The sequence below is a fragment of the Pelmatolapia mariae genome, linkage group LG17 (assembly GCF_036321145.2).
Source record: "Pelmatolapia mariae isolate MD_Pm_ZW linkage group LG17, Pm_UMD_F_2, whole genome shotgun sequence".
Taxonomy (NCBI): domain Eukaryota; kingdom Metazoa; phylum Chordata; class Actinopteri; order Cichliformes; family Cichlidae; genus Pelmatolapia; species Pelmatolapia mariae.
Window position 1 is genome coordinate 36,425,937 of NC_086242.1, and position 25,789 is coordinate 36,451,725.

The following is a 25,789-nucleotide window of genomic DNA, read 5'->3' on the forward strand; positions in this document are numbered from 1 at the left end:
AAGTAAACAGTCTTCCAGCCAACCCAGGTGGCATTGCATGGAATGGGAAGGAACAGACTAAACACAGTCGTTATCAGGGAGTTTTTGTTCGGCTCCAGCCTTGAGCCCACAGCTGGCGCTAGAGGGGTAGCCGCATTATGATGGCGATTTTCTTTTCCAACAACTCATGAGAATTTCGAGCTCTTTTTTAGCACTCCGACACTGATCTCTCCATCTCCTGTTGGATAGCTGCTAGTTTCTCCATGATGTTGTTTACCTTCAATTCCGTGGTCTTGTCACTCTTTTGCTCACAGAGCAGATTCTGAGACCTCACAACTGCAGCCAACTGATCCGTGATGTATTCCAGCTTCCGCCCATAGGTGTTGATTTGAGCGGATTCTTCCCTGATGTGTCCCAATATCCGCTCAGAGATGTTGTTCTGAGTATTCACTGCAGCCGCAATCGCTTCCAAGCTCTTAACCATGCTCCCGTCCGTGAGCCCTTTCTGAGAAGCCGCACCTCGTCCCGTCAATTCAATCTCAGTGGGCAGCTTTATGGGGGTTTGAACAGCCGGTTCCGCTTTAATTCTCCGATAAGCCAGGGCCAAGCCAGCTCCGATCAGCAAGATCAGCAAGAAGTGAGTTTAATAAGATATTGCAATATGGAGAGACAATGGTCCAACACCCAATCAGTCTCTGATGATGGCTGCTGTGCTTTCACCTTATATTCACACACAAAGAGATTCCACAGCTCTTACATGTTTGCCCCCCTCCCATTCTAAGGAAAGTAATGACCCCGATCACTTCCCTAACAGCAGGATGTCCAGATGCCTTCACGTTACAACGGAATTCCTATGAAGGTGCGATAAAATCTGGGGCCCACTCGTAATTACATTCCACATGCAAGCATAAAACTGGGGTCAGGAGTGATCTTACTATACTAAAGTGATATAGTTACATATGTGATTAATACAACAGAAAAGAAATCTACTTCCACATGGTTTCTGTCTGTGTTCCATCATTGCTCTGTGTTTCCCTCCTGTCTCCCATTCCCTGATTGCTCCCTCTCTGTATTTAAACCCTGTGTTTTCCTTGGTATGTGTTGTGATATCCCTCATCCCATACGTGTTCCGTCTGCCAGTCTGTTTAGTTAATGAGTTTAATTACTTTTTCCTCCATGAGTCCGCACTTTGGGTCCACCATCCCTGCCTGCACACACTATATGACAAATTGTAGCTTTTAATCATGATGTAAATAAAAAACTACAAATAAAAGTGAATGTTCTGTTTGGGACACTGATTAAAAACTTATTTTTATTCGCTAGCTTTTGACTCAGTGAGTAACTGATATTTTTTACTTATATTTTATTATTATTACTATAGTTATTATTTTGTCTTATTTATTATTCTTATTGGATCTGTTGTTCAGCACTTCGGTCAGCCTTGTGTGTTTTTAAAGTGCTATATAAATAAAATATGATAATGATGATGATGATGATGATGGTTGTGGACCCCTTACAGGGGTTAGCTGTTAGCTGGGGAGGCCCTGTGCCTCCCCAGCTAACTCAGGGCTCTCTCGTCTTGCTCTCTCTGTCTCTCCCTCTCTCTCTCTATCATTCTTAAAAGGATTCCCAAATAATAAAAATAGTTTCTCTTATTGAACAAAAAAAGGACATTTATCTGAAACCTCAAGCTTAATGACAGATACAAAATCATCACCCGCAATAATACCATGTAAGATTCACCACTGTAAATCACCAGTGTTCTTAGTCAATGGAGGCTTGTAGAGCAACCCACATACAGGTGTCACATCAAAACCAACTTTAAAATGATCTCTACTACGCTTTTCATTTTTATCTCTTAATTTTTTGTTTAGAGCCTTAAAGCAACTCTTATACAATACCATCCTATTCATCGAATCCAGTGGTGTTCATAGATATTTCTCCTTCTCCAAAAAAGAGCCTTGCTCAGCCTTCAAAGTTCCACACCATTTAAAGGCCAATTCAGTGGGGTGTTATTGTTTACCTTGAAAGGTCCAAATGGTGGATATTGGGTGTTTTATATTTACATACTGAGAAAGTAGTTTTAAACAATCACTTATTTTTTGGAGGTCTGAGAGTGAAAGTATGGTGTCACCTGCTTTAATGTAGCTATATATAGCTATGTACTATAATTTTGCTTGAATTTTGGGTATATGAGACTTTGAAATTGAAAGAAATCACCATCTCATCAATCGCCTCTCCAATTACGCCCATCCCCCACCCTTCTCTCACCTATCATGTGACACAGTCATGGACAAACCTGTCTTCTGATTGGCTACAGTTGATAGCTTATTAAGGTTTTGATGTTTCTGGCCATCCACTTCAAATTACCATCTTCATCAGGCTGGCATTTCATCTCCTGGTAAGAGTTAAAAACAGTTTATTTTTGTTTTATTTGTGTTTATGTGTGTTTATTTGTTTATGCTTAAGTAATGTTCATTGCTTTTTTTAGCTCCCCCATTGGATTTTTTTTCTGCTACAATTTGTTTTTAGTAATAGACGCATTAAGCCCACCTTCAGTTACTCTTTTGTTTAAAGTGTTATTTAGTGTGAAATTTGCGGGCTAAATTTGGAGGTAGAACAATTGAGAAAATCTTGTGTAGGTGAATTTGTCTTTTTCTTTTTTTTATACTGAGAACCAAAAATCAATGTTGTATAAATGGTTTTATGTAACAAAACTTGCTGTCATAGAACCAAAGCATCAAATGTTTTACTGTAATGATATCTCCTTAAAATAGTGTTTTATCTTGTTTACATGATTAAAAAAGAAATGATAAATGTAATTTGACATGACTCATGAAGGTAACTGCTTTTAAAAATGTAGCAAATTATTGTTTTTTTGCAATGGAAATATCTCATTTGAATTTGAGAAAAAAATAGATATTTTTTCGACTGTGATATATTTATTACAATATTTTATAATGTACTATAATTATATGTAATATTCTTATAATACTACTAATAATATATACTCTGAAATCTCTTAGTTTGATGAGCACATTGTGATACAACAATATTGAAATTTGAGATGCCTAACCATTTCAGCTCATAGTACAACCCAGACAGTGGGACAAGTGGCTGAGGTGCTGTCATGAATCGTGGTACGATTGCCCGTAGTTTACGGAAGAGGTACTGTAGGGAAAGAAAGTCAGAGGATAGTGGCTTGGGTAAGAAGAGTGTGGTGACCCAGGATGAAGAAGAGGTGAGTGGGGCGAAGCTAGTTTCAATGTTGTATCGATTAATTGATGTTGCACATTAACTCGCATAGTGTAATCACAATTACACAATGAAAGGTAAATTCATGAAGAAAATAATCAATTTTCTCTTTGCAGCTACTTAATACTCAGTGTTAATCGATGAATGAAAGTTGATGTAAACAATTATTTGGCAAAGTATTGAGAATTCTAACCTCTTAAGTTCTGTTTGTGTGGATAAAGACAGTCCAGTAATTTACTTTATATTTCATAATTTAGTGGCACAAATTTTTTTTAACATAATGATAAAGAAAACTTGTGCTATTTTGTCATTTTTAGTGAGAGGAAAAACCCAGTTACTGTCTATTTGTCATCCATCCATCTTCTTGTGCTTATCCTGCTCCAGGTCGTGGGGGCAACAGCCCAAGCCTGGATGGCTGAACTTCTCCCCCTATCTCTAAGGGAAAGGCCAGCCACCCTTCGGAGGAAGCCCATTTCTGCCGATTGTATCCGCAATCTCGTTGTTTCGGTCACTACCCACAGCATGTGACCATGGGTGAGGATAGGGACGTAGATTGACCAGTAATTTTAGAGCTTCGGTTTTACACTCGGGTATTTTTTCACCAAAAGAGACTGGTACAGCGTCTGCATCAGTGCAGCCGCAGCACCAATCCGTCTGTTGCTCCCCCGCTCCCTTTTCCCATCACACCTGAACAAGACCCAGAGATACTTAAACTCTTCCACTTGGGGCAAGAACTGGTCCCTGACACAGAGTGGGCAGTCCACCCTTTTCTGGTTGAGGACCATGGCCTCAGATTTGGAGGTGCTGATTTTCATTCCCGTGGCTTCACACTCGGCTGCGAACCATTCCAAAGCGAGCTGGAGGCCATCACCCGATAAAGCCAACAGAACCACATCATCGGCGAAAAGGATGTATGAGATTCTGAGACCACCCCAAGTGAAAGTCTTCCGCCACTTGGCTGTGCCTAGAAATTCTGTTCATAAAAATTATGAATAGAACCGGTGACAAAGGGCAGCCCTGGCGGAGCCCATCACCCACGAGGAATGAGTCAGACTTATTGCCAGCTATGCGGGCCAAGCTCATGCTTTGGTTGTATAAGGATTGAATGGCCCATAGCAATTGGCCAGACACCCCACACTCCCGGAACACCCCTCACAGGACACTCTGAGATACACGGTTGAATCCCTTCTCCAAGTTCACAAAACACATGTAGACTGGTTGGGCAAAGTCCCATGCACCCTCAAGTATCCTTGAGAGGATAAAGAGCTGATCCAGTGTTCCATGAACAGGAGGAAAACCTCATTGCTCCTTCTGTATCCAAGGTTCGACTAACGGAAGGACTCTCCTTTCCAGCACCCTGGCATAGACCTTCCCAGGGAGGCTGAGGACTGTGATTTCCCTATAGTTGGAACACACCCTCAGGTCCCCATTTTTAAAGATGGTAAACCACCACACCGGTTTGCCAATCCAGGAGTACTGCCCCTGATCTCCATGCAACATTGTAGAGGCATGTCAACCAAGACAGCCCTACAACATCTAGAGCAGTGATTCAACACAACTTATCTTTACCACTTTGTTTATAATGTTTTAACCTTCAGCCTTTCGGGTTGTGCCTATTATGCCTGGTGTATTATTGGTTAGTTATGTCACCCGCCTATTAGTATATTTTATTTGTATTTTGTATTTTGTGCTTTATATTTGTATTTATTATTGCTCTTAACTCATTCTGTGAAGCACTTTGGCATACCTGTGGTTTTTTAAATGTGCTATATAAATAAAATTGTATTGTATTGTATTGTATTATTAAATGCTGTGAACATAAGTAGCTTTGATCACACAGTTTATGTTGTAAAAGAGAAGGAATATTGAAGAAAAGATCAACATTGTGATATTATTTCTTCCAAACTGACCAGAAACATGCTTGTCAGACTCTCACAGCAAAGGATCAGACTCACTGTGCATGACAGCTCAGGCCAATGATGTCTGTTAGATTGTCAGTTGTTTAGTATGCTTCTGTACAGTTACGGTCACCATCTCTATTTCAGTATAATTAATATGCAGAAAACACTAAAAGTTGATTGTCTTCCAATATTCTAGCATAATTAAAAAACTTTGACTTTGTAAGTACATATTGTTACAGTCCTAATGCCAATATGATTCTTCATAACGCCTGCTTTGAAATACTGAACTTTAAAATTTACCTGATGAAAGATAATTTACAGTGGCAGTCTGTCAGGATAATTCTGACTATAATATCACTGTATCAATCTGAATCCTTCTGAAATGTGCTGTGAATGAATGCTGATGCAATTCACAATTAACTATTCACTATTCACACATGCAACACATTCACAGAGGAAGAGGACACAAAGGGAGGACACGCAGAGGCTGTGTTAAAGTCAGAAATCCAAATCTTTCGTGAAAAACAGGCAGTGGTTACAAACAGGAATACAAGCAGTCTATTAAACAGTCTACAGATATTTCCCCCGCAAGGGGATGCTGAATTCTATAAGGCAAAGCCATAAATAGGAATATCTGAGCGTTCTTTTAAAAGTTACAGCTATCTTTATGAAGTTGTACAAAAACGCTTTATTTCGCCAAGACAGCGCGTTTCTTGCTATTACATGCATTTGAATGGCGTTCTCCCATAAAACAAAGTATAGGTTTACATCATGTGAATAACTTGAAAATCTTAACTCAAACAGCTTTAAAACCTGTTTGCTCAACACAGGGATATTGAATTCTATAAGATAAAGCCATAAATATGTGTATCTGAGTCTTCTATCAAAAGTTACATCTATCTTTATGAAGTTGCACACGTGATAGGAGCGGCTGTGGCATGCGAGACCTGTCGGCGGTCTGGTTGAGCATTTGGAGCCTTGTTACCAAACCGGCATTTCATCTCCGAGAACGTTATCCCAGAGAGAAGTAAAGCAAGTGTGTAAGTTCATCTCTGAATGTTTGTAAAGCATTCCCATTTTAAGCTTAACAACCGATATATGGAGCCACTGCCTCTTCTCTCTCCCTCCCTCTCCTGTTGCTACTTCAATCATGAAACTTGTCAATGATCAGCTGATCGGCTTTTCTGTCGCAAGTCCCGTCTCTCTTGTTTGTTTTTGGCTTGCTTTGCACCAAAAGAGGAAACCAGCGGTGAACAACAGCAGCATGTTTACGCTTGATAAGCTGTTGTTAGAATTTATTCAAAATTACTTTCTACATCAGGATCCTTTTCTACATAGCTGACAGCTGGTAACTGTGCAGGGGCGGGTCTAGCAAAGTTTAGCCAAGGGGACAGGTAGGGTATTAATTAGTGATGTGCGATACCACTGATTTCCTTTCTTATCCGATACCAAGTAAAATTCAGGGTGGTATCGGCGATACTGATCCGATACAAAAACTTTTTTACTGTATCTTTTATTGTATCTCAAATTATAGCTTCATAACGATTACGGGACATCAGATTACTTGTTCTTATCACTTAATAATGCAGAATTATCATATAAAACACTGAAGTTGTGCGCTATTTGAGCATGTTGCCTGCCTGCAGCACTGAAGGACTCTGCGAGAGACGTCTGTCTCGCCCTAGAAGCACATGTCCCTCTCCTCCTCTTCAGTTCGCTTCAACATACGCTCATCATATTATGTGATATGATTTACTTTGAGGTGTTTGACAAGGTAACTGGTGTTGCCACAACACCTCACTGTCTTGCCACATGTATCGCAAACCACGTCTCGGTTGTTTGTGGAGGTAAAATACGTCCACACATGACTCCATTTATGCTCAGCCATTGTTGTGAGTGCGCACGCCAGGGGCTGCAACACATTTACGTATACAGCCGTATTTCGCACATGACTATTAAAGGCGGAAGAGGAAGTAGTTCCTTCCAATGTAGACAATCCGAATGATATAGTTTCTTTCCACTGTGTTCCTGTTAATGATAAACTGCAAATTTACCCTAAATTACTAAAATATCAATATTTTAATATGAGAATCGATTCTAGAACATAAATGACTGGTATCGGAGGAATCAATATTTCAGTATCGATCCGCACATCACTAGTATTAACAGGGAAAGGGGGGCACAAAGACATACTTGTCTTTCTTATTCTCATTTAAAATGTCTAGCTCTTAATAAATAATTATCTGAATCTTACACCCAAAGTTTTAATCTGATGTAGAATGTATAGAAGTCCATTACTGTATATAGTAACCATTAAGTCTAATATACCCTAGTAAGCTATAGTACTTTTTCCTTTGGGAAGGTACCATCTGTGCAGTCTGCAATTCTGTTGAAGAAATATGTTGAATCTATTTAATTATTGTGGAGAAATAATCGATTTCTGTGCATCTTTTTTACACATTATACCAATTTGGCAGACGCTTCCACACAGCCTGATAAAATCTGTACCCCTTCATAACTTTTGCTGGGAGGAAGACATCATCTCCAAAATTACTGTGGTTATTGGTTATACTGATTTATATTGTAAATAAACTCCTTTGTGATAACATCGGTAATGTGCATTACAGAAGTGTACACCCAGGATAATTGGCTTCTCTCAAAATGTAAAAGACCCACCCACAACTTTAATCACACTCTAGATCTTGTTTTAACATATGGTATTCGAAACTGAACATTTAACAGTGTTTCCTGAAAACCCTCTCCTGTCTGATCATTTTCTGATAGCATTTACATTTACAATAATTGATTACACAGCAGTGGAGAGTAGACTTTATCACAGTACAGGGTGGGCCATTTATATGGATACACCGTAATAAAATGGGAAAGGTTGGTGATATTAAAGTCCTGTTTGTGGCACATTAGTATATGCGAGGGGGCAAACTCCTCAAGATGGGTGGTGAACATGGTGGCCATTTAGAAGTCAGCCATCTTGGATACAACTTTTGTTTTTTAAATAGGAAGAGGGCCATGTGACACATCAAACTTGTTGGTAATGTCACAAGAAAAACAATGGTGTGCTTGGTTTCAACGTAACTTTATTCTTTCATGAGTTATTTACAAGTTTCTGACCACTTATAAAATTTGTTCAATGTGCTGCCCATTGTGTTGGATTGTCAATGCAGCCCTCTTCTCCCACTCTTCACACACTGATAGCAACACCGCAGGAGAAATGCCAGCACAGGCATCCAGTATCCATAGTTTCAGGTGCTGCACATCTCGTATCTTCACACCATAGACAATTGCCTTCAGATGACGCCAAAGATAAAAGTCTAAGGGGGTCAAATCGGGAGACCTTGGGGGCCATTCAACTGGCCCACGATGACCAATCCACTTTCCAGGAAACTGTTTATCTAGGAATGCTCGGACCTAGCACCCATAATGTGGTGGTGCACCATCTTGCTTGATCTTCTTATGTCCACTGACAGTGGACTCATCTCTGTGCTTGTCCTACTAGACCTCAGTGCAGCGTTCGATACTGTTGACCATAGTATTCTATTAGCGCGATTAGAACATGCTGTAGGTATTACAGGTACTGTACTGCAGTGGTTTGTATCATATCTAATAGATTCCAATTTGTGCATGTAAATGGAGAGTCCTCTTCACACACTAAGGTCAATTATGGTGTTCCACAGGGTTCGGTGCTAGGACCAATTCTGTTTACATTATACATGCATCCCTTAGGCAGTATCATTAGAAGACATAGCATACATTTTCACTGCTATGCAGATGACACCCAGCTCTATCTGTCCATGAAGCCAGATAACACACACCAATTAGTTAAACTGCAGGAATGTTTTAGAGACATAAAGACCTGGATGGCCGCTAACTTTCTGCTTCTTAATTCAGATAAAACTGAGGCTCTTTTACACGGCCCTGAAAATCTTAGAAATATGGTATCTAACCAGATTCTTACTCTGGATGGCATTACATTGGCCTCCAGTAACACTGTGAGGAACCTTGGAGTCATTTTTGACCAAGACATGTCCTTCAATGCACATATTAAACAAATATGTAAGACTGCTTTCTTCCATTTGCGCAACATCTCTAAAATTAGAAATATCTTGTCTCAGAGTGACGCTGAAAAACTAGTTCATGCATTTATTACTTCCAGGCTGGACTACTGTAATTCTTTATTATCAGGAAGACCTAAAAACTCCCTAAAAAGTCTTCAGTTAATCCAAAATGCGGTAGCAAGAGTCCTGACAGGGACTAGAAAGAGAGAGCAGATTTCTCCTGTATTGGCTTCCCTTCATTGGCTCCCTGTTAAATCCAGAATTGAATTCAAAATCCTGCTTCTCACATACAAGGTCTTAAATAATCAGGCACCATCTTATCTTAATGACCTTGTAGTAACATATCACCCTATTAGAGCACTTTGCTCTCACACTGCAGGCTTACTTGTTGTTCCCAGAGTATTTAAAAGTAGAATGGGAGGGAGAGCCTTCAGTTTTCAGGCCCCTCTTCTGTGGAACCAGCTTCCAATTTGGATTCGGGAGACAGACACTATCTCTACTTTTAAGATTAGGCTTAAAACTTTCCTTTTTGCTAAAGCATATAGGTAGGGCTGGACCAGGTGACCCTGAATCCTCCCTTAGTGATGCTGCAATAGGCATAGGCTGCCAGGGGATTCCCATGATGCATGGAGTTTTTCCTTTCCATTCACCTTTCTCACTCACTATGTGTTAATAGACCTCTCTGCATTGAATCATATCTGTTATTAATCTCTGGCTCTCTTCCACAGCATGTCTTTATCATGTTTTTCTTCTCTCACCCCAACCAGTCGCAGCAGATGGCCGCCCCTCCCTGAGCCTGGTTCTGCCGGAGGTTTCTTCCTGTTAAAAGGGAGTTTTTCCTTCCCACTGTCGCCAAAGTGCTTGCTCATAGGGGGTCATATGATTGTTGGTTTTTTCTCTGTATCTATCCACTGTACAATATAAAGCGTCTTGAGGCGACTGTTGTTGTGATTTGGAGCTATATAAGTAAATTGAATTGAATTGAATTGAATTGAATTGAATTGAATTGAATTGATAAATTCACCGGAGAGTGATGTGTTGACATGATCCCGTCTGGTTTTACAGTATTAAAGTATCAAAGTCTTTGTCTGTACAAACAATTCCCAGCAGGTTATTTCAGTGTACAGTTTACAGTCGTCTGCACTGCACATTATAATATCACGAAATTAGTATTAAAATGCATTCACGAATCGAGTCTGTTGTTTTCCACCTTTTACACTTTATTGCAACGACTGCAGAATAGCATACAGAAATGAAGCTGGGCAAGTGACTCCAACTTTGCGTGCTCTCGTAGATGGGGCAGTAACTACTGTGGCACGACAACGGCAATTACTTTCTGGCAGTGTTGCCAACTTGGCGACTTTGTCGCTATATTTAACGTGTCTTCAGATCCCCTTATGGTAAATGGCAACTTTTTCTGGTGTTATTGGAGACTTATTTATGACGACTTTTTGACATGAAAGCGCATATCGCTCATACTGTCAACAAGCAGTACTCCCTCTTCTGCAACTTCTTAGCTCTTTCTCTGATATTTCATATCATTGTTATGCAGATGATATTCAGCTATATATCTCTTTCAGGCCACCTGATGTTTCTAAGCTCCAAATCTTGCTGTCCTGCTTAGATTCCGTTAGAGATTGGCTTGCTGGTAATTACCTTCAACTAAATGCTGATAAAACCGAAGTCATTGTCTTTGCTCCTGAGAAATTTGTTCCCCTCGTGGTTAAAAATCTAGGCCCTCTTGCTTCTTATATTAAATCATCCATTAGGAACCTTGGTGTTACATTTGATCCAGCTCTGACGCTGGACACACACGTTAAATCTTTGGTTCGCTCTTGTTTTTACCATTCGCTAAGCTGAGTCCCATTGTGTCATGTTCTGAATTGGAAATGATTATTCATGCTTTTGTTTCATCCCACTTAGACTATTGTAATTCCTTCTTTATATGCTTAAGTAATGCCTCCCTGGAACAACTGCAAGGCGTTCAGAATGCTGCTGCTAGGCTTCTGACAAAGCATCACAAACACTCCCATGCCACTCCCCTGCTGATTCAGCTGCATTGGCTCCCTGTCAAGTTCAGGGTCCAATTTAAGATCATAATCATGACTTATAGGGCCCTGCACAGTGTAGCTCCAACTTACTTAAGTGATCTTCTTCTTTCTTATCACCCCAGCAGGTCCCTGAGGTCTTGTGACCAGGGGTTGCTGGTTGTCCCGCATACAAGGTTAAAAACAAAAGGTGACAGAGCGTTTGTATCAGTGGCTCCCAGACTCTGGAACTCGCTCCCTTTGAGTTTGAGATCTGTGGACTCATGTCTTTTAAAAAGCAGTTAAAAACCTATCTGTTTAAACTCGCTTTTGGTTAATTTTGTTTTGTTTTGGATTTTAAAGTCTGTTTTCTGCCTCTGTAAAGCACTTTGTGATTTTTATCTTGAAAGGTGCTATATAAATAAAATTTTACTTACTTTACTTACTTTTACTGTTATGTTGTTTTGTGGATCACAAGGTTTAAAACACACACAAAGTAACTCCACCAGAGTGCCTATTTCGGGTCACTTTTGCCGGTCCACGCCTGGATAAAAGAGCAGGATTGGAATTGTGACATTAAAAAATACAATAATTGCTAAAAGAAAATTAATTTGTAGTTCTAAATATATTCGAAATGCATTTAGCATGACCAATTATGCAAATTAGGCGATGATATTATTTAACGACTTCTTAGTGATTTTCCTTACTGAGGAGTTTGCAACACTGCTTTCTGGCAGACAATCACTTTTTGCCACGAGGCACCTAAAGCTCCCCTTCACTGTTTATTCACACAGTGTGTATGATATAACTTATCTGCTTCCAAGTGTTGATTTAATGGTGTGTGGCGCGCTGGAACATTATGCAATGTGGCCACCGAGATACAAGAGGGGCCCCACTGGTTGCGTAAACTCGCGCACCGTGGACAAAACGCCAGACAGAAGACTAAAATTATGGCAAGCCATTATAGCCAAAATTCGCCACTTTTCTTATTTGGTCAAGAAATGTCATAAAAAACGGTTTTCATTCAAAACGCCGAAGAAAAGGGCATTTGTCCCGACAGACAGACAGGAACTTTTTGGCCAAAATGCAAAACGCTATGTGTGGCGGAAAACTAACACTGCACATCACTCTGAACACACCATCCCCACTGTCAAATATGGTGGTGGCAGCATCATGCTCTGGGGGTGCTTCTCTTCAGCAGGGACAGGGAAGCTGGTCAGAGTTGATGGGAAGATGGATGGAGCCAAATACAGGGCAATCTTGGAAGAATACCTCTGGAGTCTGCAAAAGACTTGAGACTGGGGCGGAGGTTCACCTTCCATCAGGACAACGACCCTAAACATAAAGCCAGGGCAACAATGGAATGGTTTAAAACAAAACATATCCATGTGTTAGAATGGCCCAGTCAAAGTCCAGATCTAAATCCAATCGAGAATCTGTGGCAAGATCTGAAAACTGCTGTTCACAAACGCTGTCCATCTAATCTGACGGAGCTGGAGCTGTTTTGCAAAGAAGAATGGGCAAGGATTTCAGTCTCTAGAAGTGCAAAGCTGGTAGAGACATACCCTAAAAGACTGGCAGTTGTAATTGCAGCAAAAGGTGGTTCTAAAAGGTATTGACTCAGGGGGCTGAATAATTACGCACGCCCCACTTTTCAGTTATTTATTTGTAAAAAAATGTTTGGAATCATGTATGATTTTCGTTCCACTTCTCAAGTGTACACCACTTTGTATTGGTCTTTCACGTGGAATTCCAAAAAAATTGACACTTCTGATTAAACAGAAGTGTGAGATGGTCGAGAATTTACAACAGTGTCCTGTTATATTTTACAGTGGCTTGCAAACGTATTCAGTCCCCTTGAACTTCCCCACATTTTGTCACATTACAGCTACAAACATGAATCAAACTTCTGTTTGACGTTTATGCAGTTATGTGAAAACCCCGGAGGAACCCACCCAGGGGATTAATAAAGTTTTATTTTATTTTATTTTATCTAATCTAATCTAATAACTTTAATCTCAGCCAAACCGATTTACTCACGAACAAATAAAACACTGAAAAAAGCCAAACAATAACATTTTTAGGTTATCTAAGTGACTTGTATATTACGTTTAACCTGAGTAGTGAAAGACCGCGGTGATCTGAAAATGATGTGCCAGGAGTTTGCCATTCTCGGCAGCTCTAGTGACCCTTGAGCTCCCGTAATTTTAAAACTTAGTAGCGGCCGCCATTGCCTGGAGTTTCGCTGGGATATGGTGGGCCACGAAGGACACACCTGACCCATCCTTCAAATTTGGGGAAAAGGAGGACAAATTTGTCAGCTGCATTCAGAGGAGTCTACGAATTTGGACAGCCTTTGTCGTGTCGCTGTGACATAATCGGTCTACAAATGCGGCCTCAGGAGGATTTTCATCTCAAGGTGCAAGGACATTCTTAATGACTGTACACGGTGGCTGCTGATGGACGATGTTGGGCCAGATGTGCTACAGTTAGCGTTAAGGAGGTATGATCGAAGCATGATTGAAAACATTTAAAAGTGACTACAGCAAGAGCAGCGGACTCCCGGCTTCATCGTTTTCAGACCCCCGCTGTCTTTCACTACTCAGGTTAAACATGATATATAAGTCACTCAGATGATCTAAAAATTTGTGATGTGCGATACCACTGATTTCCTTTCCGATCCGATACCAAGTAATATTCAGGGTGGTATCAACGATACTTATCCGATACCGATATTTTGTACAAAAACTTATTTTATTTATCGTATCTTTTATTGCATCTCAAATTATAGCGTCATCATGATTACAGGACATCAGACTACTTGTTCTTATCACTTAATAATGCAGAATTCATCATATAGAAATAAAAAAACTGAAGTTGTGCGCTATTTGAACACGTTGCCTGCCTGCAGCACTAAAGGACTCCGCGAGAAATGTCTGTCTCGCCCTAGCAGCACCTGTCCCTCTCCTCCACTTCAGTTCGCTTCAACATACGCTCATCATATTCTGTGATATGATTTACTCTGAGGGGTTTGACGAGGTTAGTGGTGTTGCCACAACACCTCACTTTCTTGCCACATGTATTGCAAACCACGTCTCGGCTGTTTGTGGATGTAAAATACGTCCACACATGACTCCATTTACACTCAGCCATTGTTGTGAGTGCGCATGTTTACAGTGGACACATTTATACAGCCGTATTTCGCACATGACTATGAAAGGCGGAAGAGGAAGTAGTTTCTTCCAATGTAGACAATCCGAATGATATAGTTTCTTTCCACTGTGTCCCTGTTAATGATAAACTACAAATTTACCCTAAATTACTAAAATATCGATATTTTAATATGAGAATTAATTCTAGAACATAAATGACTGGTATCGGAGGAATCGATATTTCAGAATCAATCCGGACATCACTACTAAAAATGTAATTGTTTGGCTTTTTTCTGTGTTTTATTTGTTCCAGAGTAATTCGGTTTGGCTGAGATCAAAGTTATTAGATTATTAGATTAAATAAAACTTTAATAATCCATCGTGTGGGTTCCTCCGGGATTTTCACCCAGCTGAATAAACATCAAACAGCAAACTGAACAGAAGTGTGAGACAGTCGAGAATTTACGCAAGTGTCCTGTTATATTTTAGATAGTAAGGAGCAGACGGCTGAGTTTATTAAACTCAACTGACACAGCGGTGACGCAAATCTGAAGGCTAGACCGTTCCATTTCACAGCCTCGCATTTCCGGCTTTCTCGGTCTTCGAAAGACCCGGCCCACGTAGACTGCGAAGGCCGGGTCCGCCGAAGGATGCAGCCTACGTTTTGGGACACAGCTTCTCTCTCATCAACTATGTGTGTGTGTGTGTGTGTGTGTATGTGTGTGTGTGTGTTTCTCTGGTGAAATTCAGTATGGTCCTGACAACAGTTTTATGTTAATGTACAATCCTAAATTTGTTTTATGTGTGTGTGTGTGTGTGTGTGTGTTTGGGGGGAGGGGGGGGGGGGGGGGGGGGCTCTAGAGGGAGTGTTCGCCCAGGGCGCCAAACAGGCTAGGACCGCCACTGTTGTTATGGCAAGTGCTGTGTGGCGTGCAGAAGGAAGGACCCAAATGCAGGACTCACAGACTGAGTGCTTTGGTTAAGCATCAGTTTAACAGGATTTTACATGTCTTGCTTTTGACCAAGTCTGATTTTCCACCCCATTCCCCTCAACCCACTACCCCACCACTCCCAGTCACAGTCCTACAGTGCTGCTAGAAATTGGAACTGTACTCTGATCATGAAGGTTAAAGTTTATAAAAGGCTGACGTATGGCTGCATCGTCTTACTTTTGGCTGCCATCATCTTCATGACATATATTATGGACATTCTGGAGGTGAGGACTTCTTTATTTGTTTGTCTGTTTTCAAATTTTTCATTTTAAAACATAAAAACAGACAAGACATGGAAACAGTGCACAGAAGAAAGTTGCATCTTGGTATAAACATTAATACTGTGTGTCCTCGTTGTGTGTGTTGATAGGGGACTTGCATGGCTGTATTCATTCAGAAAGCTGGTATTCCAAAGGAAGGATGAAGGGAAAAACCTTTAACCTCCTAGGACCTGAGGTCCACATATGTGGACATCACATTTTGGGTTATTTAGACCAAAATACTCAATTTTGCTCTACAAGGGCCTGATATCCAGTTACGAGGACATTATACTGCTACTGTTCTATCAAAATGTTAAACGAATATCCTAATATGTGGCTCTCATTTTTCTTAGAAACAAAAATTAGGTAAAAAAAAAAATCTGGTAATTCTTTGTTTTTACATTCATTGGGCCCCAATATGTCCAAATATCAAAGAGAAATTAAAAATGCATGTTGCGGAAGAGTTTGGGTCTTAGGAGGTTAACACTAGAATTACTGAGCCTTTTTTCCCTGGTGCAAGTCCCTACTACTAGATTTACTAGCCTGCGCAAATTTGCGTAAATTCCCCCGACCCTAACACCTCTTGGCACCCCGCTGATATTTTCACAGGTCTTCAGCTCCATTGTTCTCCTGCTTTTGTTGTGCAAACACACCCTCCCCCAACCCCTAACCATGAGAGATTCAAGTCTTTCCTTCCCTGCAAGGCTACTTTCCTTCCTTACATGCAGCGTACAATACACTATGGTAGTTTCTATGTGCAATATTTCTCATATGCAATATTAGTTCTTGTCAATCCTTGTCACTACATTGCATGCCTGTCCATAAACATATATACACAGAGCTGTACATATATTTATATAGCCACACCTTATATAATATGCATAAAGTCTAGTTATACACACAGACACATCTATATCATAAAAAAAAAAACACCCATCTCGCCCCTACGGGCGGTTTATCCTTCAAGCTCGGGTCCTCTACCAGAGGCCTGGGAGCTTGAGGGTCCTGCGCAGTATCTTAGCTGTTCCCAGGACTGCGCTCTTCTGGACAGAGATCTCCGATGTTGTTCCCGGGATCTGCTGGAGCCACTCGCCTAGCTTGGGAGTCACCGCACCTAGTGCTCCGATTACCATGGGGACGACCGTTACCTTCACCCTCCACATCCTCTCGAGCTCTTCTATGAGCCCTTGGTATTTCTCCAGCTTCTCGTGTTCCTTCTTCCTGATATTGCTGTCATTCGGAACCGCTACATCGATCACTACAGCCGTCTTCTTCTGTTTGTCTACCACCACTATGTCCGGTTGGTTAGCCACCACCATTTTGTCACTTTTTCTATATAAGTGCTTTTTATTTCATTTACACACATTCATACTCCAAAGGATGGATTGGAGAGCAACTTGGGTATCTTGCCCAAGGATATTTGGTATGCAAACTGGAGTAGATAGGGATCAAACCACCAACCTTCCTGCTCTACCACATGAGCTATAGCCAACAAGTTGTCATGAATATCTCCATATATCGCACAATTTACATGCTCAAAAAGGAATAAGATGAAGTTTACACTTGTTGAATTCTACCCCCCTCAATACTATTTAATAATTTGCACATGATATCAACATATAATCAGACAATTGACATATTTAACTATATACTGGATAAGTCTACACTATATATATGTACAGTGTTGGGGAGTAACGGAATACATGTACCGCTGTTACGTATTTAAAATACAAAATATGAGTAATTGTATTCCGTTACATTGTTCAGAATACATTTACTTTGTTGAAACAAATGGATGACATGGCGTTTTTTTCCTGTTTCATATGTTAGGCTATGCCCTCTCTATTTTTGGTAATTCCACGCTAGTGGAAACCCAAACAAAACACGCATTAAGAGGCTCTAATGCCTGTGTCTCAATCTCGCAGCCCATGTCACCTCTACTTGTGGCCCGCATAATGACGTGAAGAAATATTTTTAAAAATTATTGTTCAAAAAATTATTTAATATGAAGGCAATAAGCAGAGTGTTACAAGCATAGCCCTCAAGAATGTAGTCTTATGGGCAGTGTAGTCCAGTTGTAAGTAAGCTACTAAAACTTGACTGTACACTGTGTTTATGTTTTTCTCTGAAACAAAAAGTTTCGTTGGAGCAGCCTTTCAATGCCTCTCTCTGTCTCTCGCTAGCAAAGTTGACCCAGACAGCAAAGTAAAGCTAGTTTTCAGCCACGAGCCCAACACGGAACCCGACGTATTAGCCAGAGGTCCCTTTACTACGGTTCGCAGCAGTGGATCTGTTTTATATACGCGCGAAATAGTTTTCTATACAAGATCGCTGCAAAAAGTGCAACCTTACCTAATGTCCACCCTACTGTTACTCATTTTATATTAAGATTTAAAAATCTAGTTGGTATTGGTATGGCGAGTAACCTTCAGTAATAGTAAAAAAATCACACAGCAATATTACATTCATGTAGTTGTAAAAAGCTTGATAATATATTAAGTAATCCAAAGTATTCAGAATACTTAACGTAACGGAATACGTTACAAAATACATTTTGGGGCATGTAATCTGTAGTGGACAGTAGCAGTGAAGTAGCCTTCCCAACACAACATATATATTTATATCTATATGGTGGGGCTGGACGGCGTCAACACATAAATGAGCTAACTGCGCTAACGCACTAGTTCCCACCAATGTAATTGAGCATTGCGTGGCACATCCGACATACTCTTTTACTTTTGTCCATCAGGGTCATACTTCACATGAAAACCAAAATAGTTCCAAACGCCAGATGTGAATGAGAGTGGGGGAGGTTCAATTTCAGCTAGCGTTGAGGCAGTTGCCATGTTGCAGCGTCTTGCTAGCTTGCGCTGCGCTCAGTGGATCTGCGCTCGACAGTGCAGCCTAGGCGGAGTAGTCGAACGCAGATTCACTGAGCTCTCAACACAGACAGCATCGTCAGAAGAAAAGTTGATAAAATAAATTAAATATTTTGTATTGTTCGATACATATGCGTACCGAACCGAAAGCACTGTATCGAACGGTTCAATACCGATACGAGTATTGTTACACCCCTAATATATATATATGTATATATATATATATATATATATATATATATATATATATATATATATATATATATATATATATATATATGTGTGTGTGTGTATATATGTATATGTGTATATATATATATATATATATATATATATAGAGAGAGAGAGAGAGAGAGAGAGAGATATTTGTTTGGATATTGTCTTATAATATTTTGATATTTTACATTAGTATTACTTATTTGCATCTTCGTCACTACTGTTTTCCCATTTCAGAATACCATAATTGATATCCGAGGAGCAAGCATTGCCACTCTGCCGTACGTGCAGTATGAATACTGCAAGTTAAAATCACTGTCTCCTAAAGAGCCTCATGAAGAAAACCTCCTACTAGAGTCCATCGCTTGGCCTCAAACTCCACCATTATCATCACCTCATTCCCTGAGGAAGACCAGTGATCCAGCCCACAGCAGCTTCACCATTATACCAAAGAGGGAGGGGGGACAGTGGCATGTAGGAGATAAGCTGGAGGTTTTGATTAAAATTTCTGATGCCCAGGGCAATCCAAAGAGTTCTGGGGGAGACGTCTTATTTACCCGTGTGTATAACACAGCTCTTGGTGCAGGAGTGGCAGGACAAGTGAAGGATTATCTTAATAGCGCCTACTCTGCTGCATTCACCTTACTCTGGGAAGGAAGTGTACATGTTGAGGTAATACAAGGCAGTTTTAAATTTTCCCTTATTTTTGTAAAAATTGAACCTTTACACAAAAGTAAGGTCTTATTAAAGCAAGGCTTACTTACTTAACTGTTGTTTCCAGCAGAATAAGCAACTACAGATAAAAAGTTGATCAAAGATAAGTTTCATAAGGTTAAAACTGAATTTGTTAAGTGTCAAGTTTTGAATTGTGACATACACGCAGAGGTGGAAATAGTACAGACTGTCATGAACCAAGGTTCACATCCACAGCAGAAACCCAAAAGCAGACTCAATACGAAATTCTCAGGAACTATGTAGAGATTTATTGCTTTAACATAAATGGCCAGGACCAAACAAGGGAATGAAAATATAACTCAAAGCCGAGGAAACCAGGAACTGAAATGCTCTGGAAGCCATTATTGGGACCGTGAGAAGCTGCAAAAGAAAGGGGAAACAGTTACTTGTGTGTGCAAGAAAGCAGGGAATCAAAACTAAACAAGAATTAGAATATTGCTGCTTAGAATCAGAGTCACAGACCGTGGGACTCGGAGGGGAGGGTGTCCATGAGAAAATCCAAGGAGGAACGTCTTGATGCATTCTCAATCATCCAGGAAAATAAATCTCCAAAAGTTGATTCTGTTCATCTGGACGTTTTGTGGGAGAAACGTTTCGTCACTCATCCAAGTGACTTCTTCAGTCTCAGCTGACTGCAGGTTACCCCAAATCTTATAAACAGTACATTTGCATAATGACTGAAACCAGCCCACTGAAGGAACAATGGGCTGGGAGGTCAGTTCCTTAATCATAATTATACAAATTCTCATAACTTCTCACCCTTTGACCTACTTCTTTGTCACCTCTGGGCCTGGTTTATAAAGGCCTCCCTTATTAAAATACATAAAACAATATAATCAGAAAATAAGCATTAAGAATATATATTTAAATCCCAACACTCTCCAGCACAATGCTTTACTGTAAATCCATCACATTATTGCAAACTAACCTTTTTATCCTACATTTTATTTTATTTTTTGCTCCATGTAACATGTCACAGGTTCTGACAAAAAATTATCTAAAAAGAGCAACCACACTCTGACTGCGGCTATGGGATCTATTTTTTTTTTTTAAAAAGGATTTGATTAACTCTGAGATCAGCAACTCTGAGTTTCCTGTTTCAGTTCCTGTTCAGCTGATCTAAGTAAGTTTAATCTGAGTCAAGTACATGCATGAATAGAGAAAAAAAGCTATTATTACTGGAGCCCCAGTAATACGATTAGAAGGGAGAATACGCAAGAAGGCGGCAGTTAATAACAGCAGGACTAAGGCAGAAAAAGCCAAGGCCCAAGCGGAATATGCAGAATCCCACAGAGCAGTGAAGAAGAGCATTAGAAATGCTCTAAATAGATGGACTGGCAGTTGAAGCCGAACAGGCGGCATACAATGGTAACATGAAACAGCTTTATGACATCACCAAGAAATTGTCTGAGAAGTGCAGCAAGCCAGAACGAACCAGGTCAAATGAAAGAATATACCAGCATATTGGCAGCCACATCAGCACAAGTTGGACTCATCATCAACAAGGAGAAGACCAAAATCATTAAGACCAACTCCAATAATAACAACCCAATCATCCTTAGTGGGAGTCCTCTGGAGGAAGTACACTCTTTTACCTGCCGAGGCAGCATCATTGACCAGCAAGATGGAACCAATGTAGACGTAAAGGCAAGGATTGGCAAAGCAAGAGTCTCCTTCATCCAGCTCAAGAACATTTGGGCATCCAGAGAGCTGACCCTGACTACAAAGATCCGACTGTTCAACTCCAGCGTGAAGTCAGTACTGCTGTACGTAGCTGAAGCCTGGAAGACAAATAAAACCTTATATAGAAAAAATCTAGACATTCCTCAACAGCTGTCTCAGAAGGATTCTTCACATTCGCTAGCCAGACACAATCAGTAACATCAAACTATGGGAAACAACCTGTCAACTCCCAGTAGAGGAAGAAATCAGAAAGAGAAGATGGCACTGGGTAGGGCATGCTTTACCCAAACCGCTAACCATCACCAGGCAGGCTCTCAGGTGGAACCCTCAAGGCAAGCGAAATAGAGGCCACCCAAGAAACACCTGGCGATGAGACCTTGAGGCAGTAACATAAATGATGGGCTACACCTGGGCCTATCTAGAAAGAATGGCCCAGTACAGAAATCTCTGGAGATCTACCTTTGGTGGCCGATGTGATGGGCAGTAGTAGCAGTAGTAGTAGTAGTAGTAATACGATTCACCATGGCAATGGGTAAATAAAGAGCAGAGCCTGCATTTTATTCCAGTTGACCAAGGAATATGAACAGGCTATGTGTCAATGCGGACTATGATCTTTGTCTTGAAAATGAAGAGAGAAGAAAATTTTCATTTTAATCAGTCTCATTTCCTCATTCATATGATCCGAGTGAAATCAGAGTAAAACTCAAAGTTTCTCTTATCTCAGGGTTACCAAACTCAGCATTGTTGGCTAAACCTACTTCTTAGAATACAACCCAGGTTGTAAAACTCAGATTTTGACTTTGATCTGACTTTGTCCTACCAGGTAACACTGGTTCACCCCAGTGAGGCAGTCACAGAGCTGCACAGGCTGAACAAAGAACATCCTGATAGGATTTTCTTCAAGAGTCAGTTCCGTTCCGGCTCAGTCACTGAAACTACCACCTGCAATGTATGTTTGCGTCCTACCCAGCAGCCTGTGTGCAACTACACTGACCTCCGTACAGGTGAACCATGGTTCTGCTACAAGCCAAAGGAGCTGAGCTGTGATGACAGGATCAACAACTTCAATGGAGGATATCAAGAAAAAATTAGCACCATGGAGAAACTTTTTAAGAGGTGAGCATTACCAGTATTGTTGGTGAGGCAGTGCAGCCAAATGCAGCGTAGGTCTCGCTAGCTCTCCCTCTGCAGATTGTCCAGAGCAGTGGTTCTCAAACTTTTCTCAATGAGTACCACCTCATTAAATATATGGCTCTTGAAGTAAAACTTGTGACCAACATTAAAGTACAGTAGTATTGGCCTATTTAACACTGTACAGTTTCAATTCAATTCAATTTTATTTATATAGCGCCAAATCACAACAGCAGTCGCCTCAAGGCGCTTTATATTGTACAGTAGATCGTACAACAATACATACAGAGAAAAACCAACAATCATATGACCCCTATGAGCAAGCACTTTGGCGACAGTGGGAAGGAAAAACTCCCTTTTAACAGGAAGAAACCTCCGGCAGAACCAGGCTCAGGGAGGAGCGGCCATCTGCTGCGACCGGTTGGGGTGAGAGAAGGAAGACAGGATGAAAGACATGCTGTGGATGAGAGCCAGAAATTAATAACTAATGATTAAGTACAGAGAGGTGTGTAAATGCGTAGTGAGTAGGAAAGGTGACTGAATAAGAATTACTCAATTGATGATGGAAATTGCAGCATAGCTAAGGGAGGATTCAGGGTCACCTGGTCCAGCCCTAACTATACGCTTTACCAAAAAGGAAAGTTTTAAGTCTAATCTTAAAACATCTTGATGCATTCTCAATCATCCAGGAAAGTAAATCTCCAAAAGTTGATTCTGTTCATCTGGACGTAGCGTTTTGTGGGAGAAACGTTTCGTCACTCATCCAAGTGACGTCAGAAGAGGGGCATGAAAGAAGAGGGGCATGAAAACTGAAGGCTCTCCCTCCCATTCTACTTTTAAAAACTCTAGGAACAACAAGTAGGCCTGCAGTGCGAGAGCGAAGTGCTCTAATAGGGTGATATGGTACTACAAGGTCATTAAGATAAGATGGGGCCTGATTATTTAAGACCTTGTATGTGAGAAGCAGGATTTTGAATTCAATTCTGGATTTAACAGGAGCCAATGAAGGGAAGCCAAAACAGGAGAAATATGCTCTCTCTTTCTAGTCCCTGTCAGTACTCTTGCTGCAGCATTTTGGATCAACTGAAGGCTTTTCAGGAGTTTTTAGGACAGCCTGATAATAAAGAATTACAGTAGTCCAGCCTGGAAGTAATAAATGCATGAACTAGTTTTTCAGCATCACTCTGAGACAGGATATTTCTAATTTTAGAGATGTTGCGCAAATAAAGCAGTCTTACATATTTTTTTAATATGTGCATTGAAGGACATGTATTGGTCAAAAATGACTCCAAGGTTCCTCACAGTGTTACTGGAGGTCAAGGTAATGCCATTCAAAGTAAGAATCTGGTTTCTGTCATTATTTTAGAATAGAATAGAATAGAATAGCTTTTTATTGTCACTGTTACAAGAACAATGAAAGGCAGTTTGGCATCTCTCCATGTGTGTGAAGTACACAATAGCGCAAGTATTTACACAATAACAGACAAATTTACATTTACACAAGAAAGATATGTACAAGTTATACATACACCTGCAAACATACACGCACTTACATACTTAAATGTATATATACATATATGCATCCGTACATACATACACACACATATTTCCACATACACACTTACATCTATATACATACACATACATGCCATCTAACTAGCAGGTGCATTGAGAGGTGCAGTGTAATCAGTGCTATTGCACATTGAGTGTGTGTGTGTGTGGGGGGGGGGGGGGGGGGGGGGGGGGGTGATATTGCACATTGAGTGGGGGGGTGCTGTTGGAACTATACTAAATAAGGTTATAATAAATACAGTTTAAAGAGGTAGGGGTGTTGGTTGCATTGAAGTATAAACAGAAATACAATTTATAAATAAGGTGTAATGTCCATGAGTGTTGGCAGTGCAGTTATCAGGGTGGAGGTAGGGCATGTTTGACAGCCTGTAGGTAAAAACTTCTGTTGAGTCTGTTTGTCTTCGACCTGATGGACCTGTAACGTTTACCAGAGGGAAGGGGGGGGGGGGGGGGAGTGAGTGTCCAGGGTGTGAGGGGTCTTTAATGATGGTGCTGGCTTTCTGCTGAAGTCTGCCAGTATAGATGTCTCTGAGGGGGGTTAGTGAAGTGCCGATTGCCCGCTCTGCTGCCCTCACCACCCGCAGCAGTTTCCTCTTGTCCTCCGCGGTGCAGCAGTTGAACCAGAGTGTGCAGCAGTAAGTCAGAAGGCTCTCGATGGTGGAGCGGTAGAAGTTTACTAGCAGTCTTTGGGGTAATTGGGCCTGACGTAGTTTCCTGAGGAAGTACAGCCTTTGTTGTGCTTTCCCTACCTGGTGGGAGATGTTTGTGGACCAGGTAAGGTCGGCCGAGATATGGACTCCGAGGAACTTAAAGCTTTCTACCCTTTCTACCTCCTCCCTATCAATGTAGAGGGTAGAGTGCTCAGATCGCTTTGTTCTTCTGAAGTCGATTACCATCTCCTTGGTCTTGGCTGTGTTCAGATACAGGTTGTTGTCGTCACACCATTGCTTCAGATGCTGAACCTCCTCTCTGTAGGCTGAATCATCGTTGTTGTCGATCAGTCCTATGACGGTGGTGTCATCAACAAATTTTATAATGGTGTTACTGGTGTGGATTGGTGAACAGTCATGGGTGAAAAGTGAGTATAAGAGGGGAGTGAGGACACATCCCTGTGGGACACCCACATTCAGAATGAGGGTGGGGGAGGTGTGCTCTCCCATTCTGACGTTCTGGGGTCTGTTGCTCACGAAGTCCAATATCCAGCTGCACAGTGAGCTGCTGAGTCCTAAGTTGCTTAGTTTATTAACCAGTTTGTGGGGTTGAACTGTGTTGAAGGCAGAGCTGAAGTCCACAAACAGCATTCTGTTACTACTGTCCAGGTGTGTGAGGGCTGTGTGAAGAGCTGTTATTATGGCGTCCTCTGTCGACCTGTTTGCTCTGTATGCAAACTGGTGTGGATCGAGGTCTGCAGGGATGGCAGCTTTAATGTGTGACATGATGAGCTGTTTGGCAAACATTTGGCAATTATGGGTGTTAAAGCAACTGGACGATAGTCATTCAAGCAGCTCACTGTGTTCTTCTTGGGCACTGGAACAATGATGGCTGACTTAAGGCAGGATGGTACTACAGACTGTAGCAGTGAGAGGTTGAAGATGGTGGTGAAAACCTCTGCTAGTTGGTCTGCACATGCTTTAAGCACTCTACCGGCTACACCGTCAGGACCAGCTGCTTTCCTCGCGTTGACTCTGCACAGTGTGGCTCTGACCTGATGCCGCTCCAGCTGGATGGGAGCATCGTCCCTCTCTGTAACGGCAGGATGGGTGATGGTGTCCCTGTTTTCTTGGTCAAAGCGGGCGAAGAAATGGTTTTATGTCAGGTAAGGTGATGTCTGGGGAGTTGGTTTGTGTGCAACTGTCTTTGTAGCCAGTGAGTATCTTGATCCCCTGCCACACAGTTCTGGAGTTCTTTGTGTTAAAGTGTTCCTCAATGCGCTG

The 25,789-nt window shown here is 41.1% G+C and overlaps 1 protein-coding gene across 1 annotated transcript in view; it reads left to right on the top strand.

The window, feature by feature from the left end:
- Positions 1-3,109: 3,109 nt before the first annotated feature.
- The window catches only part of LOC134646719 (NXPE family member 3-like), a 76,736-nt gene continuing 54,056 nt past the window's right edge, over positions 3,110-25,789 (top strand). The window contains exons 1-3 of the mRNA XM_065469467.1: positions 3,110-3,220; positions 18,972-19,406; positions 21,976-22,268. Of these exons, the coding sequence (XP_065325539.1) occupies positions 3,110-3,220; positions 18,972-19,406; positions 21,976-22,268 (839 nt within the window). The remainder of the gene's footprint in view (positions 3,221-18,971; positions 19,407-21,975; positions 22,269-25,789) is intronic.